The 11,594-nt window shown below is 41.1% G+C and overlaps 1 protein-coding gene across 1 annotated transcript; it reads left to right on the top strand.

Annotated features, from left to right (window-relative positions):
• The first annotated feature begins 363 nt into the window (after positions 1-363).
• socs5b (suppressor of cytokine signaling 5b) lies at positions 364-10,414 on the top strand. The gene is made up of 2 exons (XM_079472649.1): positions 364-836; positions 6,755-10,414. The coding sequence occupies exon 2, from the start codon at positions 6,766-6,768 to the stop codon at positions 8,464-8,466; it is 1,701 nt and encodes a 566-aa protein (XP_079328775.1). The 5' UTR covers positions 364-836; positions 6,755-6,765; the 3' UTR covers positions 8,467-10,414.
• Positions 10,415-11,594: the final 1,180 nt, after the last annotated feature.

The raw sequence follows: 11,594 nt of genomic DNA, 5'->3' as shown, positions 1-11,594 counted from the left end.
ATACAGTCTGATCTTGTGAGCAAAAAGAGGATTTGTTTCTTTTTTAATCTCGCGTGAGTAGTATATTTACTATTAGCTTTATTTGCATTTTGATGTTAGTATTTGCACATATGTATATGCCTATGAATAAATAATTGTATATTCATTGTAATTTATGAAACGTGTGAACATTATAAGCTACGATGTCATAAAACATGTTTTGTTCTATGTAATATATACAATTACCATTGTTTATAGTACTGTAAACTAATTGAAACTATGGATCGCCCTCCTATTGATAAGATAAACACGCACGCACCGTTAAAGGCAACAGATGGCTACTTTGTTTGATTGAATATAATCATTAATCATTCATCTCTTGGCACTCACGCATTATCTCGAATCTCCACGTTGTCAGGGTGGCAACCGAGGCAACGCTCTCTCAACCCGCGCTCTCATTGGACGAGTGCGACGCCCGTCACTCCCCCGATCCGTCGGAAGTGCGCTCTCGTCCTGCGTCTCCCTGCACTCCGCCAGTCGCAACCCGCCTGCGATTTCGCATTATCGGCCTCTTCTTCACGCCTTTGAACGGGTGCGCAGAGCGGGCTGTCGAGAAGACGTACGGGCTCGCACGGGAGCGAGGCGGCATATATATGGCCTTGGATAATGTTGCCGTTCCGAGTGATGTGGGATTCGACTCTGGCTCTGCTTCATAAAAACCAGCCTCGGGAATGAGCAGATATGCTTTCTTTCATTCGCCGAGACTGAGCGTATGTGGAACAGCTAGTTAAACACGCTTTAAAAGCCATCTTTTGTAGACAAAAGACGGCTGCGAAGTATAGTCGAAAATCCAAGAGGTAAGTACGCCCGTTCGCCTCGTCCTCTTTACGGAGTGTAATGCGGTTTGCTTTGCATATTTGAACGCGCTTTGTTTCGTGCTGCTTTTACGCGTTCGGGTAGAGCTGCCAGCCCGTGAACTCACGGGATTTAATGTAACGGAACGCGAGCGATGTCACAATGGTTCCCCTCGGCGAACGCTACAATGTAACATTCCAACATCCTCTCTCTCCGCTCTCCTCTCCACGCTGCCCAGATCACTCACGCGATGCGGAAAGTTTAGCCTGCTCGTCGCATCAAATGCTCTTGAGAAGTCGATTCATCCAATAACATCAGATATTCAAGTTTGCATGCACGATATATGCTTTTGATATAACAGCGTAAGCGTGTTACGCAACGCGTGAGTGGAATTTACTGTCGAGAACTGTTTGCGCGGAGTGCGTGCATTATGTTACATTACGTTTGCGAGAATGTTCTCGCGGACGTTGCCGTGCATAATTTGTTAGTGCCGATTATTAAATCTACTTCAGAGCAGTCAGATGGTTTGTTTTCTTATCGGCAGCATGTGGTTTGTTGACAGCTGATATCTCTTGGGTCTTCTATGCTGTCTCGTTTATATACGTCATATATTTCTGTTTGCCATATTTTCTGTCAGTATGTTTAGAGATGGAAAGGGGCATTTGGGTTTTGCAGTAATATATATTTCTTAAGTTCAACATGGCACGTGTGTATTCAACCCTAGTTTAAGTTTTTGGACGTTCCTTGATGTTGACTGAAAGAAATGAAAAAGTCAGGTGTGTGTCTGCCCATGTGTGACTTTCAGAATCAACTGCACATTGTCACAGTTGTTAGTCGTGTTAGTTCCAACTCTGTTACAACAGATGTAACTATTATATTGCTTTAAATGATTTACGGCTAGGGATGTTGCCGTGATGGAATTTTCCCACCGGTTAATCGACATGTAAAAACACCGGTTGTACCTGTGACACCGAGGGTGGGGGGCCGTTGCTGTGGGGTGGTCCAAGATGCGGCCCTGCATGACGCATTTTACTTTTCAGAAACTAATAAGGGAATACGAAACGAAAAACGTTTACGTTAAATAAATGGCAAAGCACTGGCTTTTGAAAATTAGAACTATACGAAAATTTAACCTTAACCGGCTCTGGACAACAGTGCTTGCATAGTCTTCATATTCTTTGCCAGAAAAGACTCCGCCATCGTCTTGTCAGTCAGCACTTCACTCTCCTCAGATGATGAATAAAATCTGACTCTTGCTGCTGATCTGTGCCGCGACACTTGTTCCGCTTACGCTGAATGCAGCAGGCGCGCAACTGTCATTGGTCATTGACTAAACAAAGTGATTTATTACATAAAAATAAGAAATGACGGGGGGGACAGTGCTGCGGTGGACAAGTGATGTAATCGGTAGGTGGACACCATGTATCACCGATGACGCTGACTATCTCAACACCCCAATCTCGAAATGCGAGATAACACAAATAACCTTTCTTTGGTTTCTTATTTTCTTTTGGAAAATAACACACTTCCGGCCCTAAATGTTGTCCAAAAGCCAGGCCACTCATCTGGACCCCATGAGAATAGGCGTGTCTACTGAGTGAAACTGCGAAGGATATTTTCTGGGTTATATGGAGCTGCTTTGCAGTCCTAGTCTAACTTTATAACGCTTTTACAGTTCTTCTCTTTTGTGTGTACCTCTGCATTGGACAACTTTTTTTATATAATAAGTAGGATTTTTATGTTTTATGCAGATCAACATTTGCAGATGGCCTAAATTTCTCATCATTTTTCTAAATTCTAGTCTGAGTTTCAGGATTGCATAATCGAGTTTATAAGATAAGGTAGCGTTGTCTTTTGGTGTAAACGTAACAAATCAAAATACATTTGGGTTGTTTTGATTTTTAGCATCCATTTGAACTGCTCACATCTGTGCCTTTTAAGACATCTCTACTCAACGATAAGGGTTTTTGCTCAGTTATATTTTATATGCTCCCCATTTTCTTTTGTCTTGTGTCTGTAGTCAAATTGTCTCCCTTCATCCTTTGCTTGGTGTTGTGTTCGCACTCTACTGCTTCACTTTCCACACATTGCTGTGTATTTAACAGTCATGTGTTGCCTATTTAGAAAGAATTTTCATGAATGTATGCATATATAGATATTATACAACAAGGTACACACACGTTTGTTTTATATGTAGGGTAATGGCGTGTGTATATATAGCATGGTAAGCAATTGCTTAAGCATGGATTTTCAGGGCTGTCTGTAAATTCCACATGGCCCTTCCATCCAATCGTCCCTCTCCTTTGTGCCTTATGAGGAGACGGTAATACAGAGGACCTTGGTGCTGCTCTTTTTGGACAGTGTCTAGCCCCACCGATGGCCTTGTGGACTGAGCCCAGTTGAGGAGGACATGGGCTGTATGAGTTCACTAATCTTATAACAATCAATCACACACATCTCTTTATTTGACACTTCATTTATAACCCCTGTGCGTGACCCACACCATTGAACTGAAGTGCTTTTTTTGCGAGAGAGCTACACAAGAGGAGTTTCACATCCTACACTGCCGGTCTGATAATGATTTGCTTGAGCTCTGGCCTGGACTACTCGTTGTGGGTAATTCTAGGTAACTCTCATGCCTTTCTGCACTTTATCATCGGCAAGAGAGCATTTTTAATGAGATGACAGACTGTCAAGATATAACTGTCTAATTAGGAGAACTTTCACAAAATGTTTACAGAGGTTGTGCAGCCATTCTGACCCTTCCACATCTTTGCCCTTATTTACTGGCAGAAAAGGAAACTACGATTTTATGCACTGACTTGTGTTGCCGATATTTTGCTTGCTTGAATTATTCTTGGGAATCGATCGTGCTTTACCAGTTAAGCTACAGGAAAGCTTTCAGGACAAAAGTACTTGCTTAAAACATCCTGTTTTACATAAGGAATGTTCACAGATAAATGCCTCTCATTACATTCTTTCTTGAAATACAAAGCTCTAGGTTTTTGAGAAAGGGATTTGCGCAGTCAAGGAAAAAAAATGCCAACTTGCATGGAAAAGAGGCTGATGCATCTGATATTGCGGTACATTAGAGATGTGTCTGGAGGCAAGAACGGTGGAGGTTGAAAGAGGCGCGTGAGAAATATAAGTATCCATGTCACATAAAATCCAACTTATATCTGTCATGTGAACAGTGCTGCAAGCGCAATGCATGCTATTTTGAGTCCCACGATCACTAGTTTGTAAATGTGTGTTTGACTAAGATGAACATCTTAGCGCACAAACACTTAAGCTTTCATACTTTAGGTTGGGGTGAGACTGAATAATTGGATAGCTTAAAACACTTGTGCATGGAGTGCTGGATAGGGTTCAGTCCAGAACCCCATCTCAGTGTGTCAGTGTTTCTTAAGTCGTATGTAACTCACTTCCCAGCATCCCACATGCCTTCCATGGCATTTTCAAAGTCATTCAAGGCTTCTCGAAAGCTTAACACATACAGAGTAATGAAGATTGGTTAGCACTAGGACTGCAGGACATTATTTCTGTTAACACGGCATAGGCGGGTAAACTTGGAAGATAATTTGAATTTGATAAACAGTACAAGAAAGTCTAGATACTGTAGGTGTAAGTTTTATGATTATTTTTGCATTGGTCTTGCTGGTTTGGTCTTTTTTCGTTTATAGAGTAGAGTTATTGTTTAAAGGTTCTTCCTGTTGTAAAAGTCAAGAGGTCACACAGTAACCCTTTTTGAGAAAATAATGTATTTTTCTTTGTTTCCAAATCTTAATTTGTGAGAGATAATATGAAACATTTAGACATTATTATTGTAACGCATTTATTAGTATGTGGTCATTTTGATGTAATATAATAAATTTCATCATAGAGTAGTTACGAATGGGTCATCACACAGTAGTGCACAAAGTCTAAGGCACATTAGTTGTTTTACCACAAAAATGCCTATTTGATAATGTGTTTATTTGGCTTAGCATGCCATTTATAAATATCGAAATTCTATGATGGAAACGAATCAAATTCTCTGTAAGAGATGGTATGGCCCACACAGAGATCTGATGCTTCACAGAGTCAGTCTGGGATTACATGAAGAGAAAAAAATGGAGACAACGTAAATCCATAAGAACTGTGGCAAGATGCTTGGAGAAAACACATGGAAACTCTGTGCGTGCTATAACGTGTTGTAACTTTTCATACCAAATTCTCACTTTTTTATGTTACTAAATAAAATACTGTAGTGCCTGTTCTAACTTCTTTCCACTGATGATCATTGTAGTGTCGACATGATTTAGATAGCAAATGTTCTTTCATCATTTTCATATCTACTTACTTTTTGAGTTGCTTGAAGATCCATGAGATTGACGGTTTACATGAATTTGTTTTATGGCTGCTAAACAATTAGTTGCATCCAGAATAAACATTTGTGTTTTCATAATATATGACTGTGTAATGTGCATATAATATTGTATTTATAAACACAAAAACATACACATAACATTTATTTATTTGTATTTACCAATAATTTAGATTATATATAAATGTTTATTTTTTGTTTTATATTGTTCTACAAAATTTATATGCACAGTACACAGATGTTCAGTTTCATTTAATTGCATTTTGGATTTTCTGAGCAAAAAATAAATATCCAAAATTTTCCCCTGATTACGCCACTAAGATTTCTTTCCGTTACGATCTCGTCAGGCATATTTACAACAAAAAAAACTATTTATGACATATTAATACACTAATAACTTTCACCCCAAATGCTAATTTGTTGTTATATTTGTATTTGCTGGTTTCTCAATTAGAATGTTTTACTAATTTAAAGCACAGTAAAATGTAATATGCCCCCTTATTTATTTATAAAGATTAATATGTACAAGTCAGAATAAACATGTTGATTGAATTTGTACATAAATATTGTTACACTGAATGACAATGTAACACTATTTTAACCAAATTTTGACATTTTATTCTCTAAAAACTTATAAAGTAGACACTTTTATTTACATATAATGTGGTTTCTATAGCCATAAAATCACTTTTGTCCTTTTCTTTTGATGGGGACATCTTAACGTCTTTGACCCATGTACTCAAGATCTGTGCGTGATCTCCAAGTGGCCTTGATTTTGCATAATTTGTATATCTCAACCACAGTAAAAAAAACAAGATCAGCACTTTCCCTTAGTCAAAAACACGAACAGAACGGGCAAAAAAACCCTCACAGACAGGTTCCCCCTCTACGTCTGTCTACATGGTCTCTGTGCAATCCTCGTTCACGATGCCGTCTTGTTTGTAACTATCTGTTGTGTGATTTAACATGTGTCTGTGTATGTCTGCTGCCATGACGGTGAAAAATCTTGGTCAGGTCCAGACTGGCTCAGTAATACAGTACATACCAGTAGATCAGCTGGGAGCAGATCTCTAGGTTCATTTATAGCCATGGCCTTGTGTTGTTGCATGTCTGCCTGGCAACTCTGTGCTTACTGTACTACTACCTTGTGCTACACCCACTTCGATGTCTACACCTAGGATTCAAAATCAAGTCTGGAAGAAAATTTGTAAACAAAGAAATGATCAAATTAGGGATAAACATCACTGTGAAAAATGCTTGCCTTGCTTTCATGAAAGCACCCAGAATGCTCTTCCGAAGACAAAAACACAAGAGAAATACTAAATACAATGTATTGTTGCAAATTGCAAACATACTTTTAATACATGTGCAAGTTGTAAAATGTGTAACAAGTCCATTTTGAGCTTAACATATTCACACTCTATATTGCTTTCCAAAAAGTGTTTTATTCTATTCTATTATAATCATTATAATTTATAAATCTGCACTGCATTGGAGCTTGTATCTGTGAAATATATTTTAATCACTAATTCTTTGTGTCTGTTTTCCGAACAGGTGTCCAGTCTATGGAGAAAGTTGGCAAGATGTGGGGTAACCTCAGGAATCGATGCCAAGCTCTCTTCCATACCGATGGCTCGGAGTCCAATTTGTGTAGCCAGGATGTCAATCGTGTCCTCTGTGTGGTAGACTCAAGAAGAGGAGCGTGTGCAGGTGGAAGTGAACCCAGTGGAACTCGGTCTTCCACCCCCTCACGAAGCTTGTCGCCTCTCCCAGTGGCAACTGGAAGTCGCCGAGGCCATAACTGTGTTGCAGATATTCCCCAGATAGTTGAAATCTCTATTGACAAAGACAGTGATGATGCACGGAGGGGCCCTCTTGTGCGTAGGGACTCGTACTCTCGTCATGCTCCCTGGGGAGGAAAAAAGAAGCATTCATGCTCAACTAAAACGCAAAGTTCACTTGAGGCTGATAGGCGAACAGGACGCTCAAGAGGAAGTATGGCCAGGAGGGAGCGTCGCTATGGGATTAGCTCCATCCAAGAGATTAATGATTCTGTAGGAGCTGGCAGCAGTGGACGCAGCCTTAGTGCCCGTTCCCTGCGCCAGCGACTTAAAGATACTGTAGGCCTGTGTCTTCCCTTGCCAACGCACCACCGCTCTCAATCTGCGAGAGGTCCGGTGTCTTCCAAACGTAAGATCCACCTGACTGAACTGATGTTAGAAACGTGCCCTTTCCCACCTGGTTCTGATTTGGCCAACAAGTGGCACCTTATTAAGCAGCATACGGCACCAGTAAGCCCTCATTCCTCAACTGCTCTTTTGGATGCATTTGATTCAGCGCATCCCTCCCCAGAGGATGAGGAAGAGAGACTACGTGAGCGACGCAGGCTTAGCATAGAGGAAGGAGTGGACCCTCCTCCGAATGCACAAATCCATACACTGGAGGCAACTTCACAGAGCTCTTCTGTCTATAAACTGGGACCGAAGATGGCTCCTGGTGTTGGCGAAGGACTTGGGGAGGGCAGGAGTATGGGCACAGTGTCTTCTATTTCCGGGGGCTTGTCCGGGATTGCTGCACAGGTTGCTGCGAGTATGGCGACACCAGTCCACTCTGTCGACTGTGATTCCGAGGAGGACTCGACAACCCTCTGCTTACAGACAAGGAGACCCAAACAGAGGCACGCTTCGGGGGATGCTCATTGCTCCAGACAGCCGGGGCCTTGGAAGGTCCACACGCAGATAGACTACATCCATTGTTTGGTGCCGGACCTACAGGCCATAACTGCACTTCCCTGTTATTGGGGAGTGATGGACCGGTACCAAGCAGAAGCACTGCTGGAAGGACGACCAGAAGGCACTTTCCTGCTACGTGACTCTGCCCAAGAGGACTACCTGTTTTCTGTCAGTTTTCGACGCTACAATCGTTCGCTGCATGCACGCATTGAACAATGGAATCACAACTTTAGCTTTGATGCGCACGACCCTTGTGTCTTCCATTCTTCCACCGTTACGGGCCTACTGGAGCACTACAAAGACCCCAGTGCCTGTATGTTCTTTGAGCCCCTTCTCACGGCTCCGCTACATAGGACCTTCCCCTTTAGCCTTCAGCATCTGGCACGAGCCGCCATCTGCAAACACACCACCTATGATGGCATTGGTGCCCTGCCGCTGCCGCTAACCATGCAAGACTTCCTCAAGGAGTATCACTACAAACAGAAAGTACGGGTGCGCTGGCTGGAAAGAGAGCCACCACTCAAGGTCAAATGAGGTCTGGCTTTGTGCCTGACCGAGGCAGATGTAGTCTAGGCAAGAGCCCTGCTGCCAGAGAAGTGTGGCTCGTATTATCCATCATACAGCTGGCTTAAGACACACACCAGTAGAGGATGTTATGAACTCACGCCAATATTTTTGTTAATACTACACATGGAATCCATAAGTATGATGCAAAGCAGTACATGTTATCAGGCTAGCTTATGTGCTTAAGTCTTGAGTACTGCTCTTTATGCTCCCTGCTTTTTCTTTTCTAGTGTTTTGCACTATTTTGAGCAGTATAAAAAGCATTACATTAAATAGACTCCTGCTTGTTTAGCAAATCTACATAAGCTTAGTCCAGTGTTTAAATATATTCAACTAATTTGTGCAGCTCTTCATACCTTGAAATAATGGCTAGTCTGTAAAACCTGATGTTAAATATCTAGATGCATTAACTGTATATTTGCTAAGTCATGGCTTATTTGTCAGCAATACCTTCTCAATTCTTCACAGCGGCCCCCTTGCAAGTGTTGGGTTCCCTAAGGCAGCACTTGTTAAGCATGGACAGGGTCACAGTTAGACACACACCTCCCAGCACGAAGCATGTTTTATTTTTAAAATGGTGGCAGACTGAAGTGAAAGGCATAATTGCATAAAGAGGAGGGAGCAGTTATGCGTAAAAAGCTACCATTTACTCTCACCCAGTAACCACAGAGAGTGGGCACACAGGCGCAGAGTACCATGTGCCATATGATAGAGAGGGTGTTATTTAAAACTAGGCCCTCGTGCAGTGTCATATCCCAGCATTACCCTAGTTTTAAACAATCTATTTTACTATGGTCTATTTTTATTGGTGACAGTCGAAAATGGCACTTTAATTGTTGTCTGTATACCGCACAAAGACATATAGACTTAAGTGCATACGTATAAATGTGTCTTGTCTTTTTATGGACCTCAAGCATTAGATGTCAGTTTTAACCCCTCATTCTCCTATATTCTCAGCATGAGTCACCCATACGGTGTGCATACGGTATGGATTTATTTAAGCCAGCATGGCTACATATGACAACCACAAAAGGTGGACACAGATAGTAATCTAAAACTTGTACAGATTCCCTGATTGTTTTCACTTTAGATATAGTTTAAACACAGACAGATGCCATCACTGTGTATGTATTAAATGTTTGTTGGATTGATGTAAGGTTCTGTCGTTACGTGTGGTTGGTTCCACCTGATGATGTTGCACTTTCAATCATCGTGAAGCAGCTATGCTTCCCTTGTCAAAATTATGTGCACTAATGATTGAGATTCCCTGAACACTGTAAAAACAGTTTTAAACTTTTGTAAATCTTTGGCCTTCATAACAAAACCTTTCGATTGAGGCCAATGAAATCATGCTTGTATAAAAGATGTTTGGCATTGCACTGGTGGGCTCTTAAACTCCAGTCAGATGTCAGCATGTGCAGATAGTTGCACAATATGTGAAACATGGGACAGTTTGCAGTATTAGGGTGTTTGGTGATCAGCGACCAAAGGTGTGCATCTTTAGGTTATTGTGCATGAATAATCGTCCTCCATGACATTTGGTTATTTGAGCACAATGGCTCATGTATCGTGTCCCGAGTCGACTTGTTTTTAAAGCCATTAATTTTCGCTGCAATTAAATACGTTTTCAGAACCTGTCTGGGATCTTGCTGAAAGGAAGTCATTTTGTTAGTCTTGGGCTTTTTCCTGACTGAAAACTCAAAACATCCACTTCAACCTTTCTTCCGATGTGTACACTGTACACTCTGTGTACAGTTTTATATTATGTCAACTGTGAACTGGTAAATGTCAGATTATGTCATTTTAAGACTTTAGCAGGAATACTAGTCTTCATTGAGTTTCTAGAAAGCTCGTCACTAAAGCACTCGGTCACAGATTCAAAGCCTCAAGTCATATTAAATAAAATTAATTGACAAGTTAAAAACATGCAGTGTTACTTTCATTGGATAAGATAACAAAATGGAAAATCAGGTGCAGTCTGCAAGTAAATGATGCTCTGTTTTATTATTTTTACCATCTGGTCCCAAGGTCCTTTCTTTAGTGGATGCATCTATTTGATTAATCTTTTTTATGCTTTGCAACTTTGTTCAGCTTTAGTATTTTTGTGGACACTATAACAACTTATTTTTATATTTATATCAGTCATTTCATGGTATGGCTTTCAGTATCGTTGCGTGCCATGTGAATATCATAGTACATCAGCTCAACCGCCCCGGTATAGATCAAACTAACTTGTTATTATTACCTTATGATACCCTGTATCACTGTACTATGGCTATAGTACTTTCCCTGTTGAAAAAACAGCATAGGCTATGCTGGTTAGGTATGTTTTGAAGCATGGAAGCTGGTTTGAGCTGGTTTAAGATGGTCATGAGCAGATTTAATCTGGTCTTTAGCTGGTCTTGAGCAATGAGCTAGCTGCTTGGGACCAGCTTAGGCCAGCACATGTCCAGCTACTTTGCTTCAAAACATACCTAACCAGCTGTTTTTTCAACAGGGTTTTAAGGGAAACATAAATAAAACTACTCAAAAATCATTAACAGAGGACTGCAGGCACATGACACTAACATTGAAACATTGATAAAGCTTCCAGGATGAGTTTATGAAAGAAAGCGAGCATCATTTTTGAGGTCTGTTAAACGCTTAAGCTTGTTCCTCACCAAACCCATTGCATTTACACTCGTACTGTGTTTTAAAACACTGTGGAAGTCATTTGGGACTCTTTTTGCTACTACACAGAGAGCGCGTCTCTCCTGGCAGAGTTACGCCCGCCCTGCCTTACACGCACTAAACACAGGCTAAATTTAATATGTTAGCATCTAAATTTACCACCTGCTAAAAGGACCACTCTGTGTGTCCTAATGCTGTGAAAATAGTGAAGTGCTCCAGTTTTTCCTCTTCCTCCCCGTTCTGCACCACATCCTCATCATCACCCACTTTTCTGGATATGTAGAGCTGAAAGCAGAAAGCCGTTTGTTTGTCTAGTCTGCATGCTACGCTAAAGTTAGCATTAGCATGAGGCTAAAACACAGTGCTCCATTGAGCAACATTGAACGCTACAGAAACGGTGCCGTCGTGTATGAAACCGCAGCTTTTAT

This window comes from Barbatula barbatula (assembly GCF_947034865.1).
Source record: "Barbatula barbatula genome assembly, chromosome: 14".
In the NCBI taxonomy this organism is placed as follows: Eukaryota; Metazoa; Chordata; class Actinopteri; order Cypriniformes; family Nemacheilidae; genus Barbatula; species Barbatula barbatula.
The sequence above is the reverse complement of the archived record's forward strand: the minus strand, read 5'-3'. Positions and strand labels throughout refer to the sequence as shown.